Below are 16407 nucleotides of genomic sequence, written 5' to 3'. Positions count from 1 at the left end.
CTGCACAGTATTCCATGGTGTAAATGTACCACAGCTTGTTTATCCACTCATCTACTGATAGGCACGTGGGCTGTTTTCAAATCTTAGCTATTATAAATTGTGCTGCTATGAACATCAGAAAGAATATATGCTTCTTAAGTGATTTTACCACTTAGAAATAATCAATATGCCATTGTGGGATATCTTGGGTTGGCCTGCCCTGGGCCCCAACAAGGGCTATCTTTCACTTTGTGGCTGAGTGATACGCCATTATTTGAATATACTACCTTTTGTTTATCTACTCACTAGCTGGTGGACATTGGGTTATCTCCACTTTTTGGTTAGTATGAGTAATGCTGTTACAAACATTTGTGTAAATGTACTTGTGTGGACCTATGTTTTCAATCCTCTTCGTATAAACTTAGGAATGGAATTACTGGGTCATATGATAACTTTGTTTAAATTTTTTTTGAGGAATTGACGAACTCTTTTCCACAGTGGCTATACCATTTTACATTCCCACCAGTAGTGTATGAAGGTTTCCTTTCCTCTACATCCTCAACACTTGTTATTTTCTGTTTGTTTTTAATTCTAATAGGTGTGAAGTGGTATATGGTTATGGATTTCATTTACATTTCCCTAATGATTTATGATGCTGAGCATCTTTACATGGGCTTATTGGCCACTTGTCTATCTTTGGAGAAATGTCCATTCAAATCATTTGCTCATTTAAAAAATGGTGTTTTCATTATTGAGTTGTAAGGGTTCTTTATATAATGCGGGTACTAGACCCTTATCAGATATGTGCCTTGCAAATATTTTCTCCCCTCCAGTGGGTTTGCATTCTTGATAGTGTCCTTTGATGCACAAAGGTTTTTAATTTTGATGAAGTACAACTTATCTAGTTTTTTACTTTGATTACTTGTGTTTTTGGTGTTATATATAAGAAACTTACCTAATCCAAGGTCACAGAGATGTATACTTTCTAAGAGTTTTATCATTTTAACTCTTACATTTGTCTTTAATTTATCTTAATTTTGAAAGCAAAAATACCACCAATTTTCCTTACACACTGTGCCTCTTTCTCTTTAGGCTCTTCCTCAATCTCTTTAAAGACAAAATCCATCAATGTAAATAGAGATAATAGGAACTACCTCAACTGATGAGTTCAAAGGAACTAGCAGTTTCAGGAAGGTCCTTCTTATACAGCTTTTCAACTATAGCTTTTCCAATCCTAAATGATGCTGCAGAGTAGCCTCTGCACAAGAACCTTGCACTTTCCAACTCCTTGCTCAGCTGCCAGCAGTCCCGCTACCATCCTTTGTAGAAGTGAATGTTGGTGCCACTTTAAGTTTTAGAGTTTAAAGGAATTTGGAACATAGATCTGATATCCTGCAAGTTACTAGGGATTAGCAGGACTTTATGGTTACTGGGGTTCCAGCCAAAAGATACCATGAATCAAGAGTTTACACACACTGACTGAAAAAGAAAGAACAACTGTGAAGCAAAAAAGAGAAGTCTTTAAAATTTAGTAATTAGAGTAAAATGGAAGGTAAAAATAACTGAATTTCTCATAGATAAGAACAAATTCTGTGTGCAGTTCAAAATCTGTACTTTATTTAAGAAGCATAGATTATATTTTCTTACCTCTTGAACATTGAACCTTAGGATCTCCTTCATATAAGTAGGCAATAATGTCAACAAGGTATAAAAAGTCCAGTTATAAGAAAAGTGTGCAACGACAATGGCCCAAAGTGGCAGGGATTTTAGCATGGGTATCCATGGCACTGACTTCTGTGAAGAAAGCTGAAAAAACAAACAACCAGGCGCATTCAGGATAAGCTACAGCTATGTTTAGATCTGTACCTTATTAGCCAAAATCCCATCTAGAACACATTATCAGCCTTGATTAGTAAATTCCAGATTTTTAAACCAACTCTTTAAAAATATTATACAGTAATAGAGTTCATTTTTCAAATTAGAAGAAAAATTGAAATGTAATTAGAGTGATAATGTCAACTCCAAACATTCCCTTTGAATGGCAGAAGTCACCCACAGTTATAGAGATAAAAGAGGTCTGCAACCTCCCCATCCACCCCTATTGCTTGAAAAGTTAGAGACAAGAGGAAGGACAAGATCAGTCTAGAGATTTTAGAATTTAAAGGAATTTGGAACATAGATATATTTTATATAGCTTTGAAACCCACAAAGGAAATGAATCACACTTCTGTGTTGAAAGGTACATGTTTAAATGTATCTGATCTCTGGAAACTAAATATATTCTGAATAATGTACCCCCCCTTCCAGAAAAAGAAACTTTAGTGTGAAATATGTAATAATTTTAAGATTCCTGCTGCATGTACTTGCATGTAGTGACAGTGATGTTTTAATTAATTTATAAAATATATTTTTTTTGTTTTCAGAGAGGAAGGGAGAGAGAGAGAAAGGTAGAAACATCAATGATGAAAGAGAATCATTGATCGGCTGCCCCCTGTACACCCCCTATTGGGGATTGAGCCTGCACCCAGTCATGTGCCCTGACTGGGAATTGAACCATCACCTCCTGGGCTATTTTAATTTTTTTTTAGAGAGAAAGAGAAGCATTGATCCGTTGCCTCCCATACATGCCCCGACCAGGGATCAAACCCACAACCTGACCAGGAACGGAACCCACCACCTTTTGGTGTACAGGAAGATGCTCCAACCAGCTAAGCCACACTGGCCAAGGCTTAACAGTATTATTTTAGAAGAATATATGGCTCTGATAATAGCATTTCAACAGTATTTAGGCATAATCTTGTTCGTACAAATGAAGCAAATTTAGCCATACTAGCGTATTTTCACGGCCTATAAATATCAACTGAATTTTTGATAATCTGATGTTTTTGAGAAACACCCAACCAAGAACAGCTATAAGTGGAGTGACATCAGCAAGATGGCCAAATAAGATGTCCTAGACCAGTGATGGCGAACCTATGACACGCGTGTCAGAGGTGACACGCAAACTCATTTTTTTGGTTGATTTTTCTTTGTTAAATGACATTTAAATATATAAAATAAATATCAAAAATATAAGTCTTTGTTTTACTATGGTTGAAAATATCAAAAAATTTCTATATGTGACATGGCACCAGAGTTAAGTTAGGGTTTTTCAAAATGCTGGCACGCCGAGCTCAAAAGGTTCGCCATCACTGTCCTAGACTCACCTGGCATCCATCCATAGATAAAAGTGCCTTTGTGGGAGCTGTGGGATCCAGCTCCATTTGCCAAGGGACCTGGGAGGAGCCTCACACACCTGTGCATTGGGTAAAACAAATACAAATCATGGTCCCGGCCATGAACCCTAAAGGCAGTTATGAACCAGCTCCAGCCCCTTTTGGCTGAGGTCCGGGAGCCCGTGGAGAATATTGACTTAGACAATCAGCCACAAAGAAATCCTGCCATTTGCAACATGACTAGACCTTGAGGGCGTTACGCTAAGTGAAAAAATTAGAGAAAGGAAAATACTGTATGATATAACGCGTGTGGGATGGTAGTTGCCAGGGGCTGAGGGGGGAGTGTCGGTCAAAGAGTACAAATTTCTAATTATAAGATGAATAAGTTCTGGAACCTAATGTACAGCAATGGTGACAAAAGTTACTAATACTGTATTATATACTTGAAAGATGCTAAGACAGTAGATCTTAAATGTTCTCTCCACAAAAAGGAATTGGTAATTATGTGAGGTTTGGAAAGAATAGGATATGCACATATTACAGCTTCATGTTCATTTGTAAACTGGGTACAAAACAAAAGTCTTTTCTCCCAATAAGAATTATGAGATCAATTTACAGCATTTTCACATTATACATTATGTTTCAAGTTAAAGAGGATTTTTTAAAATGTTACTAAGAGAAACTATCCAAGTATCCAGCAGACACTAAAAAAATCCTTCAAGGTTTTAAGGTAGTGCTGTCTAGTAGAATTTTCTACAACAATGGAAATGTTCTATATCTGCATTTCTCAGTGTGGTAACCAGTAGCCACATGTGGCTATTAAGCCCTTGCATTTTGCCTAACATAACAGAGGAACCAAATTTTTAATTAAGTTAGTTTAAATAAGAATTTAATAGCCACATGGGCTTGTGACTACCGTAATGGATGACACAGGTTTAAGGTAAGACCTTAATGAAGGACAAAACAGCTTTTTCTGATATTCTAGATCTAGAAATTATTCTCTTGCTATTGATTCTGAAATATTACCGTTAGAGAAGACTTGTCAATCAAACAGTGTCCACACACACATTCTCTATGGCTTCATTAACCTACATGTTGGCAAAAACATGAGAGCTCTACATTGTTCTGAAATGCCACTGGTGATAAATGAAAATACACTGGGAAGGAAAATTTTAAATTGCTCAGATCATCTTTCCAGCCAACATTTTGAAAGCAAATTTTCTTTAGATATTTGAATGATAATGGAATTTCTGATGAAACAGTGAGGTCTGGAATCTTATATGGGGAATATAATTGCTAATTTGCTTTCTTGTCAGTTACATCTGAACGCAGAGATAGTTGTACATAAGGGGCATGGCCACTGCCAGCGCATGCAAGTTTGAGGATACATAATCCCCTAAACAAAGAAATTCACTCGCTTGGTTCCCCTTGTGACTCTTGGTGCACTTGGCTCGTGACTCTTGTGATTCTTGGCTTCCTTATTTTGCCTGGATGGCCCACAGCCATGCGGACCCCACATGCAATGGACTGCAAGACGGCAGTGGGAAACACAAGCTAAACTACCCTGATGCTGGACTGGACCCGCTCCAACATGGAAAGGAAAGTCTGGACACTGGCTCTGCTTCCAACTCTATTGAAATCCCAGCTACACTTCTTCTATGACTGGACTAAAGGAAATGGGACTTTGGAAACCCAGGGATATAATTCCATAGAAATAAAGCTTTCTACTATGTCTCATCATCCCGTGTGAGTCTCAGAAAATTCCTTTTCTCGGGATATCACAAGAATCCTGCTCCCAGCAGTAACTGGGGAAGACAAGGCACATACTGCTCTGATAACTACAAAAAAATTATTTCTGTAAAATGTGTTAATTTTCTAGAATACATGAAGGGTAAGGACATTCAACATATATTGAGTATATTCTATGTGCAACTTCACAAAAAAACGTTTTCCTGTCAAATGCACGTAACAACAAATTGATTTAGAAAAAGTTGCATACAATAGATGTTCTTAATTTATAACTGTTCAAACCAAGGCCCCCATTTACTTAATAATGTTGCCAAATTGTATACTCTTTCTTAAAGGTATAAAAGCAAAAACAGTTACAAAACATGCTGTTCTCAAGAATTAAGTAAAGAAAAGAAAAAACCAATAAGAGATCTCTAGGAAAGAAAACCTCTATGGGTGAAGTGGTAATGTCTGTTTATAATTTATTAAAGAGAGATCTTTAAAACAGAGATGTTGATGATCTTAAAGCATTCACAACTATAGAGCTCACTAGTTATGAGCTGGCCTTGGGAGTTTACTTGTAGAGTTCCCTGAAGATTTTATTGCTCTTTTTGTAACAATTTCTAAATCAGAATTAGAACTATACATGCTGCCATAAATGTAAGATCTACCAACTGTAAGAATGAAATCACATTTCTGCCTGTAATTACTGACTTTTTCTGAGCTTAATAAGTAAGAAAGCATCTAACTGGAACCTCGCCTATCTGGCTCAGGTCTTCTCTCCACACAGCTGTCAGTATAAGTTCTCTAAAAGGCAAACCTCATTCCGTCACCAAACTTACAAACAATTCATGGCATCCCAGTGCCTGCACGATAAAATCTGAGCTCCTCAGTGAGACACAGGGGACCCTCTGATCTGACTTCTGCCTACTTCCTCTATCTTCTGCTGCTCTTTGCTTTTCACTTTTAGCCCTACCTAACTGCTGACTTCCTGAGATATTACCCTATCTCCTGTGCCTTCTCTGCACCATATACTTGGCCTGGAATGCCTGCACATCTCTCACTTCCCCAATCTGTCTGGCTAACTCCAATTTCCCTTTCTAGACTGATCATATAAAGCTTTCATTAGTGATAAAGAAAAAAGCATCCCCAGGCTATTGTCACCTGAGCTTGCCTGCTTGTAACAACTAGGTCCTGGTGTTCAACCATCGAACTTGAACAAAGCCATTCTATAAACATGATGGAATGAGACAAAAACAAGACCACTCTATAATCATGTCTGAGCACAGACAAAATAAGAATGCTATGAACCACAAAAAAGGAGCAAAAATCCTCAACTGGCTAACAGCTTTAGCCCCACCTTCTAGAAAAAAAATTAAGGTAATTATAGAATTGCTACTAACACCAAAACAGTTCTTTAAATCCTCCCCAAAGTCAATGAATCCAAGTCTAAATTATAACAAGCTCCTAATAACGAGATGCCCTATGGTTCCTCATGATGTGCCTTCTCCCTCACTAAAACAAATCAAGAAACCCAATTCTGTTCCACTACAGGTATGTTCTTGATGATCTTTGGCTGGGGGGCACTGATACCAGAGGACTTATGACATGTCCCAGGCTGGCTGAGACCCCCTGCCTTCTGTTTCAAAGATTTCCTGTGCATCTGTCTGTTTTTTTTAAAAACATTAATTAATTTATGTAATTGATTTTAGAGAGAGGAAGGGAGGGAGCGGGGGAGAGGGAGAGAGGGAGGGAGAGAAACATCTACCAGTTGCCTCCTGCATATGGGATCTAACTATAACTTGGGTAAGTGCCTTGACCAGGAATTGAACACGCCACCTTTTGGTGTACAGGACAACGCTCCAACCAACTGAGCCACACAGGCCAGAGCTTATGTGTCTGTCTTACACTATATTGAAATTCTGTTCATTCATGTCTGTCTCCCTCTGGAGATCACAGATCCCACAAGAACCATGTCTTGTTCATTTTGTTTCTCTTATCTTTTAAGCCCCCAGTACCTGACAAAGAAACTAGGACATTGTAAATTGTCAAAAAATGTTTAAAGGATGAATAAAGTACAGCAGATGATCTAGATCTCTTGGATCCAAGATTTAAAGGTGAAGTTTCACGAAACACATTATTTTATGACATTTCAATTATGATATCATCTGATTTAAGAATGCAGTTTGGGGTTCTATGAAACTTAATCCTTCTAACTCCTCTTGCTTCTGAATATTCTACTTTCTGAAACACATGAAAGAACAAATTAGCCGTAGGTTTGGATAATGGACAGATTTAGACACACATCAAGTAGAGAAAGCTTTGGAAAAAAATCTAAAACTAAAAAGTTTCATAAGTCCATGAAAATAATAATAGAAGAAGCTCGCTGTTGCCCAGCAATGCTGAGAAAATGTGACAAACATATAAAGTTTTATGTGGCAAGACCTGTTAACATGGCATTAAATTCTTTTTATTGGTTTCTTCAAGGAAAAAAGTGGGTGATACATTTGATTAACATCATGAAGGACACTAAGATCTCAAAGTAACTTTCCTTATTACACTGCTGATTTCTTCTAATTTTTTGCTGACCTTTGGCAAAGAACAAGATATGCCATATTTTTCTAAAGTTCAGCAGTTTGTAGGTACATTTGTAGCAAAATTTAAAAACTTAAAAGAAATGTAAATGAGTAAATGTTTAAATTCTACCTGCCTATACTTTCTATAAACATTGAAAATATCAATAGTGGTAACTTATTGGGCAAAAGTTTCAAATGAATTATTTTATGTTCTTAAACTAATAAAGTGACTCTGAAGCCATTAATAAAGCTAAGAAAGGACTATATATATTTTAATTTTTCCTAATGATTTCAGATTATCTTTTATTCTCCCCAAAAGGCAAATATATATATTTTTAATCCTCACCCAAGGATATTTTTCCATTAATTTTTAGAGAGAGTGGAAGAGAGAGAGAAAGACAGAGAAATATTGATGTGAGAGAAACCTATTGATTAGTTGCCTCCTGCATGCACCTTGACCAAGGCGGAGCCTGCATTGAAGGTACATGTCCTTGACTAGAATTGAACTCAGGACCCTTCGGTCCACTAAGCCAACCCAACTAGGGCCAAATATTTTGTTTTCATGGCTTGAGTATTTCTTATATTAAATTATGACAGACTTTTATTTCTGAGTTGCTACTGTGTTTGATTAAGTGATAGAAATCTAGCTTTAATAAGATGTTTTTTTCTAAAGATCTACTGTAGAGGGGCAAATAGGTATATATATTAAATGTGCTATCATCGTTAAATCACACTCATTTAAAATACAGATAAAAACATACTAGTTTTCTAACAGCTAACATTTAGAATCCTATTAATAAAAGCCTATGTGGTCGTGATGCCCTCACACCATAACGAGTGATCACCAGGAGGCTGCATGTGCATTGGGTGGGCGGGGGCTTGATGCTGCATGCACAGCGCAGACGCAGGTCCCTTGGCTCCGGCCTACCTCTTTGGAGCAATCCATCGAGGAGCCCCGGATGGGTGGGCGGGACCTATCTCTTTGGGGTGATCAATTGCGGGGCTCCCGCACTGTGAGAGCGCACAGGCCAGGCTGGGGGACCCACCTCCCTGCCCCCCGGTGCACGAAATTCGTGCACCGGGCCTCTAGTGTAGCTATAAGATTCCTTTCATAAATAACACATTTTATTTTCTACTAATTAAGAAGAAAACAAATTTAAGATTCACCTGATAATCATTACTCTAGAACAGTAATTTTCAACCAGTGTGCCATAAGAATTTTCAAAACATGCAATATCTGACTATTTAGTCAGGGGCACTGACCTCTTTTCCCTTAGACTGTCAAATTTTAAAAAAAGTCAACAGCCGCCCTGGCCAGTGAGCCTCAATTGGTTGAGCAGCATGTCATGCACCGAAAGAAAGGTCACTGGTTCAATTCCTGTTCAGGGCACATGCCCAGGTTGTGGGCTAGGTCCTTGTCCTTGGGAAGCAACCACTTGATATTTCTCTCTCTCTCTTTCCCTTCTTCTCTCTCTAAAATCAATAAAAACATATTTTACAAAAAAATGACAAGAGCCAACACAACAATAGCCATCTGGTGTAAAGAATCAAAATTATACCTATTTTTTTGGTCAGATTAGCAAAAAATATATACATTTTTTCATCTGCTACAGAATTTTGGTAATTAGTGTGCCATAAGATGAAAAAAGTTGAAAACTGCTGCTCTAGAAGGTTTAAAATAACTTTAAAAATTAATTTTTCATAGATTTTAGAGAGAATTAGATTTTCTCCGGCAAAACAAACCAATACTTTGTACATTTATTTCATTTGCCTGCTCCATTTTGCCTAGAGCATGCATAATGAAAATATCTGTTAAAAATTGGGATCTTCGGCTTCTGGTTAAGATGGCAACGTGGTAAAAAAACAAAAACAATTGGTATCTTATTTCTGAAGAAAAAGAGTTTCAAAATTATTTTTAAAATATGCCAAAGTCAATACCTGATTTTTTAACGATGAAAGAATGTATTCCTTTTCCTGGTGAGAGATTGTCTTGTGAGTTTCTGGTGTATTACTAACTAACCAGATCCATAAAACAAACCAAATGATTCCAACAATACCTTAAAATAGAAAAATAATAGTTAAATAAAATTAGAATGCACCAACAGTAATTTTTACAGTGTTGAAAAAATTATGTAATTATAAAATCAATGTATATTGGTTTCAGTTTAGTTTTTATTTCAAGTTCCTCTCATAATCCTTTAATGGGATAATTGCTATCTGTATTATTTCCTATAAATTTTGAAGAGAACAACTTTTGACCATATGACTCTGCCTTTCAGAGTATACCAGACAAATCTTTTATTTTTATTTATTTGCAAAAGTTTATTTAGAAAGCCAGAGGTAGAAGAAGTGAGCTATAGAACCAGCTGAGCTTTGTGGGCTCAGGAAACAAGTTAGAGACAAAAGAAGGGCCCTAGACCTGGGGAGGAGGATGAGGGTAGGCTGGAGGGGGTCAATGGGGGAAAAAGAGGACATATGTAATACTTTCAAGAATAAAGAATTATTAACAAACAAAAAAAGAAGAGAAAAAACACCCCCCCCCCCCCCCAAAAAAAAAAAACAACAAACCAAACCAAATAAAAACCACACCAAAAAAAACAAAAAAGAAGGCCCTGGAGCTTAGGAAAAAGAAAGGCAGAGACAGAGAGGGGAAAAGGCATGGGTGTGCTCCAGAGAGAGAAAGAACAAGCTGACAAACCTTTTAAAATATAAATTTCCACAAGCTATTATTTCCACAGGTATCTGCTTTGTTTTGTGTTGGTTTTCTTTTGTTTGGATTGCAGTTAGATTTCCTGCATAAAATGTCTTTGTTGCAATCTAATTTATTGAAAATATGTATCACTATGCTAATGAGACTGAGAAGTAAAAGGCCCTGGGACAAAATTAAAACTAACAAGTGAAAGCTTCCTACCTTGCTTGAGAAGAAAATTTTCAAAATATACATTTTTATAATATTCAACATAGTAATTTTTGATAGTAAGTATAGCTTTAAGTCTTAGATTCAACAGCAGTTTCTATTGAGAAATATCCCCACACTAATATCACGTCAAAACTCAGCCAGATCATTTTGACCATATCAACTTGAAAAATAGGTTATCAGTGTTTTAGAGCTTTGTAATTTTGGAGATGATTACTTCAGTGAGTTGGAATATATATATTTTTAACCAATTATAAGACTACTATTACATTTTGGATTTGTTACACTATAATTTAGGTTAAATTTTTCAATGAACTTACCAAAAAGGTAGAAGACATAAGTCCAATCCATATAGACGCAAATTATTCCAGAAAGAGGGAGAGAAATTACTGTCCCAAGCTGTGCTCCTAGAACAACAACAAAGACTTTGTAAACTTTGGAGAGATGAACAAAGACTTTGTTACCCATTTATTGCTTAAAGAAGATGGGTAACAAATAATGGAGAAGAGAAAGAATGATTCAGATCCTACAAGAACTGAATTAGTCACACGTAAATACAAACAATCCATTTTCTTAAGGAATCATTTACCAGAAAATCCACAATATGTAAAATGTATACGTTAATATGTAGTTCCATTAGTTACAACTATGTAGCTATTGCATTAGAAGGCATCTATCAATATAAGACCTATTATAATACGAATGGGTAAATGTCACATGTGTTAGGAATCCAGGTATCTGAGGTTCAAACGTGGTCTCTAAGGCTGATAAACATAACCTACAGCAGCATACTTAATGAAATAAGAATGAAACTTGTAATAATCTAATTTGTCCACAATATGTTACAATCAATTGTTTCAGAGAAATAAATAAAATTAATTTTAACTGCCATACACAAGACACCTTAGTGGGTATGATAGGAGCTAAAATAATCAGATATTGTTTCTTGGCTCAAGTTGTGGTCTTAATATTATTCTAGTAGCCCGGTGAACAAATTCATGCATGGGTGGGGTCCCTTGGTCTGGTCTGCGATTGGGGCTGATCAGGGCCATCTCACCCAGTCCCGATTGGGGCCAGCTGGCCAGGGGGAGGGACTGTGGGAGGTTGGCCAGCCACAGGAGGTTGGCTGGGAGCGCACTGACCTCCAGGGGGCAGCTCCTGCATTGAGCATCTGCCCAATGGTGAGCAGTGCGCATCATAGCAACCAGTCAACCAGTTGTTCGGTTGCTTAGGCTTATGTGTATATATAGATGTTAGAAAGTGTTAAGTGTCACAGAGCAATATGAAAGTTCAAATATGAGACAGATTACCTCTGACTTTCAGAGGTCAGGAAAAGATATAAGAAGCAGCAGTGGGCTTTGAAAAGATGGGTAAAATTTAGACCCATAGAAACAAGGTAAGAAGATACAGAGGGAGCTGTAATAGGATGAGTCAAGGAAGTAGAAAAGCAGAGAGTGGATTTGGGAACTTTGGTTGAAGGAAAAGAAGATAAAGGCTGGAAAAACAAGTCGAATAGTTACTGAATATGTCCTCCATGCCAGGTACTATGTGCCAGGGCATAGGCTGGTTGACATGTGTGGAGAGTGGCTATAGCGTTCGGACAGGATCAAGCCTTGGAATGACTTGTGGCAAAGTCACATACAAGTCCCAGCTTGGAGGGCAAAGCCCTCCCAGCATGGTTATAGCCAAAGGCTATAGTTGTAAGCTTGACCTTATAGTCGGACCCTACAGTTCGAGGTAGCTAAGAGATGTGGGCTGCGGGAGGTGCAGCAAGTGCTGCCAAAACAAAGCTAGATAAAAGTTCAGAGAATGGCAACAACAGGAAAGAAGCAGATTTGAAACTCGCAAGAACATTGTAAACATCTTGTCCTTGTTTTGCTTTGTGTGATCGGACTATAAAATAAAGCTTTGGCTTAAGGCTGTGTCACTGTATCCTCAACCAGGCACAGTGATCCATCTGTCCCCAACTGTATTCTCTTGTCTGTTTTCTTTAATCCTTCACCACCCCTCCTCAAGTTCACCACTGACTGTGCTGGACATGGTTCAGACATGAAGTGGTGAAGAGTGTAAAAAATGTTGACTAATAATTCGAGGTTAGACTGCATTCAATTGGTCAAGGGGAACCGCAGATAGTACCTGTTCTTGAACTTATAATCAGATTTCTCATGTTAATTTCTATACAGCTATAAGAATCATCTTCTTAAAATATAAATTGGATTATGTCTCTCTTTTGATTAAAAACCTCTGATATCTATGCCCTAGCAGGGTGCCTCAGTTGGTTAGGGCATCATCCCATACACCAAAAGGTGGTGGGTTCAATTCCTGGTCAGTGTACACACCTAGATTGTGGGTCTGATCCCTGGGCCAACCGATTGATGTTTCCCTTTCTCTCTCTCTCAAAATCAATAAAAACATTTCCTTGGGTGAGGATTAAAAAACAAAAACAAAACCAAAAAATAAAACCCTCTGATGTCTCCGCATTATATCTTGGAAATGAAAATCCTCATTCTTTCCTGTAGCCTATGAGGCCTGATATTATCTGGCTCTTGTCTATTTCTCTAAACTTTTATGTAATGTTCCTTTTATTCATTATGTTCTAGCCACTTGTAGTGGTTTTTCATTTCTTTGAACCCTTATGTATTTCCTGCCTGAGAGCCCTTGTACATGTTGTTCTGATGGGCTGGAATGATCTTTTTTCTGCTCTTTGCATGACTAGTTCATTCTTACCCTTTAGATTTTAGCTTGTAAGTCACCACAGAGAGGCCTTTCTGTATTTAACAGCAGTCAGGTAAAAAAGATTTAATTCAGTTAATAGAAGGCTCGAATTCTTGTGTAATCTGGTAAAATTATAATTCATATATAAAGCCTATGCTATCTCACTTACAGATAAAAATGATGGCAAATAAATGCATAGAAAAAAGATATATGAAGAGAGGGGTTGAGAGTCATGATATGTACATTAGACGATAAAATCAGAAATCACAATTTAAGAATGAGCCTTCAATTTTCCAGCCATAGGATTTTAGAAAAAAACATAGCATCCTCACACTGGCTGGTTTTGCTCAGTGATTAGAGCATTGGCCCTCAGACTGAAGGGTTGGAGGTGGATTCCGGTCAGGGGCATGTGCTTCAGTTGCAGGCTTAATCCCCAGCACAGGTTGGGTAGCATGCAGGACGCAACCAATGGCTGTGTCTCTCTAACACAGATGTTTCTGTCTCCCCCCTCCATTCCACTGTCTCTAAAAACAAAATCAATGGAGAAAATGTCCTCCGGTGAGGATTAACAACAATAAAAAACCCCCACAAAAAACCCCATAGCATTTTCTATACCAGCTAGAGGCCTGGTGCATGAAATTCGTGCACTTGGGGGGGGGGGTCCCTCAGCCCGGCCTGCACCCTCTTGCAGTCCGGGAGCCCTCGGGGGATATCTGACTGATGGCTTACTGGGCCTAAGCTGGCAGTCAGATATCCTTAGTGCTGCCGCAGAGGCGGGAGAGGCTCCTGCCACCGCCGCTGTGCTCACAAGCCATGAGCCTGGCTCAAGGCTTCTGGCTGAGTGGTGCACCCCTATGGGAGCACACTGACCACCAGGGGGCAGCTCCTGAGTTAAGCGTCTTCCCCCTGGTGGTCAGTGCACGTCATAGCAACCAGTCGCTCCACCGTTCGGTTGATTTGCATATTAGCCTTTTATTATATAGGATATCTGGAAAGTCAACATTTTTAAAAATAAATTATGGTAGAAGAAAATAACATTAGTTAGTTAAGCCACATTGCTTTATATAGTTGAGCCAAAGAAAAAAATGAAAAATAAAGTTATACCCCCCAAAGTTAATTTTCCCCCAAAGGAGGCATCTGACATTATATGATGCTGGTGTGCAGGCACTTTTCTCCAAGGTTGTTATGTACATAACCAATTATAGCAAAATTTTTTATAAGAATAGTTATCTCACCTGCATATGAAATGCTAAGAAGCTTGCTTCTTTCAAGAGGGGGAGCCCAAGAAGACCACATGGCATGCATGGCCGGAAATGTAACACCCTGAGGAGGGGAAAGGATATTTCTGATGAAATATAAGGTAGTTGTGCTAATGTTTTAAATTCAGTTGAATTTTATTGCAAGAGAAATTTCTGGATAAGAATCAAACCAGAATCAGGTTCCATAAAGGGAAATGTCTTTATAGTGTTAAGTGACAATACCTTATATGAAGTACTTTCAAAATCTGAACAAAGATTTGTGAATTCTATCAACTGATTTGAGGACTAAGGTAAAGGTTATAATAAATCTAAAAGAACAGACTGAATGATGACATAAAAGATCCCTCTCAAGGTTAATTTTACTCATTCACTTTATTAAAGGCCTGAATGAAATGGAAATGTTACCAACATATATAACTTTTTAAAATTATTTTTTAAATATATTTTTATTGATTTCAGAGAGGGAGAGGGAGAAAGAGATAGAAACATCAATGATGAGAGAGAATCATTGATTGGCTGCCTCCTGCAAGCCCCCTACTGGGGATTGAGCCTGCAACCTGGGCATGTGCCCTTGACTGGAATTGAACCTGGGACCCTTGAGTCCTCAGGCTGAAGTTCTATCCACTGAGCCAAACCAGCCAGGGCACCAATATAACTTTTAAAAATACTGAGCCAATACTGTGGGATACTGGAAGAAATTCAAGTTGATCTTAATTGATAAAAAAAAATGGTCTGGGGGGGGTGGGGAATACATTCAATTACAGTGTGTATAGTCTTTGTGTAGCTCAATCTCCTTGAACTTCAGTTTCTTTATATGTAAAACAGATACTCCCTATCTTGCATGATTGTTGTAAAAATAAATGGTACTAGTGCTATTATTAATGGAGAGAAGAATATATGCTTTGTACTTTCTGCTAATTCTTTCCCAAAGAAGAAATACTAATAGAAGCAAAAATGACTTAGGCAGCATTCCAAATAAGCAATAATCTGTATCATGGAGCAAGAGGAGGAGTCATTATAGAATAAATCATAAGACATTCAGAAATGTCTACCGAGATTATATTGTGGAAAACTTTATTATAAAACCCTAGGCACAATGTAGGTATATTTTATGGTGAATCAGATGCTAGGGATGAGAGATGCTGACCTAATTTTATGGATGAGGCGATGTACATGTGATACATATTGGAGGAATAAAGAAAGACAAAAGAACCTCAGAATAAACACAACTTAAATTCTATTCAGAAATAAAATAGTCACTTGAGATAGCAGTAGTAATACAATCAATATGCTATAGTGCTAAATTAGTAGCATCAATAGACAGTGTGCTAAAATATGAGAATACATGCAGCAAGGAGATTCAATACCTGGAACAGAGAAAATATGCTACAATTAAGTATAATCTACTTAGGTAAAGAGAAGAGGAACTTGGTAATACAGGGATAATTTTTATTTTGTAGTTAAGAGGGATTTATTTAGTACATCTCTATTTGATAAGGACAAAATAAGAATGTTCAGATGAGGGATCAAAGCTTAAATTAAATTAGTACTTGGCAATTTCCAAAGTACTCTAGCAATCATTATCCATTTGAGCTGTGACTGAATATGGGGCAGGTATTTTAGTCCCAATTTTAAAAAAATGATGGAATTGAGGCCTAGACATTAGGACTTACCTAACATTTTCACAGTGAAAGTATTATTCAAACTCTGTTTTTATGACTCCAGTTAGTGGTTTTCTAACATAGCATAATATATTACTACCTGAAATAACTTCATGCTCTACACCAAATCCAGAGGCCACTATTTTGCTTGGGTTAGAGAAGTGTTGAGAGAGAGAAAACTAACCTATGCCTTGGTTTCATGGGTAGAAGTTAAAAGAAACAAAAAGAAATCCTTATTTAAAGATGGAGGTACAAATACAAAATGCAAAGGAGAAGTGGAAAGGAAAAAAGATAAGGAATTAAAAAATTTTAAAATGATAAAAGTCTTAGGAGGGGAGGGAGAAAAGACATAAAAAT

At 37.5% G+C, this 16407-nt stretch overlaps 1 protein-coding gene across 4 annotated transcripts in view; it reads right to left on the bottom strand.

The window, feature by feature from the left end:
- SLC17A5 (solute carrier family 17 member 5) overlaps nt 1-16407 on the bottom strand; it is a 65737-nt gene that overhangs the window by 29902 nt on the left and 19428 nt on the right. For all 4 annotated transcript variants that reach the window (XM_070418234.1, XM_070418233.1, XM_070418230.1 and 1 more), the window contains exons 4-7: nt 14366-14453; nt 10736-10822; nt 9437-9555; nt 1627-1785 (exon numbers count right to left, since the gene is read on the bottom strand). In XM_070418234.1, the coding sequence (XP_070274335.1) occupies nt 1627-1785; nt 9437-9555; nt 10736-10822; nt 14366-14453 (453 nt within the window). The remainder of the gene's footprint in view (nt 1-1626; nt 1786-9436; nt 9556-10735; nt 10823-14365; nt 14454-16407) is intronic.

The sequence above is a fragment of the Myotis yumanensis genome, unplaced genomic scaffold (genome assembly GCF_028538775.1).
Source record: "Myotis yumanensis isolate MYYU_CA2020_CCGP unplaced genomic scaffold, mMyoYum1.0.hap1 SCAF_6, whole genome shotgun sequence".
NCBI lineage: Eukaryota > Metazoa > Chordata > Mammalia > Chiroptera > Vespertilionidae > Myotis > Myotis yumanensis.
The sequence above is the reverse complement of the archived record's forward strand: the minus strand, read 5'-3'. Positions and strand labels throughout refer to the sequence as shown.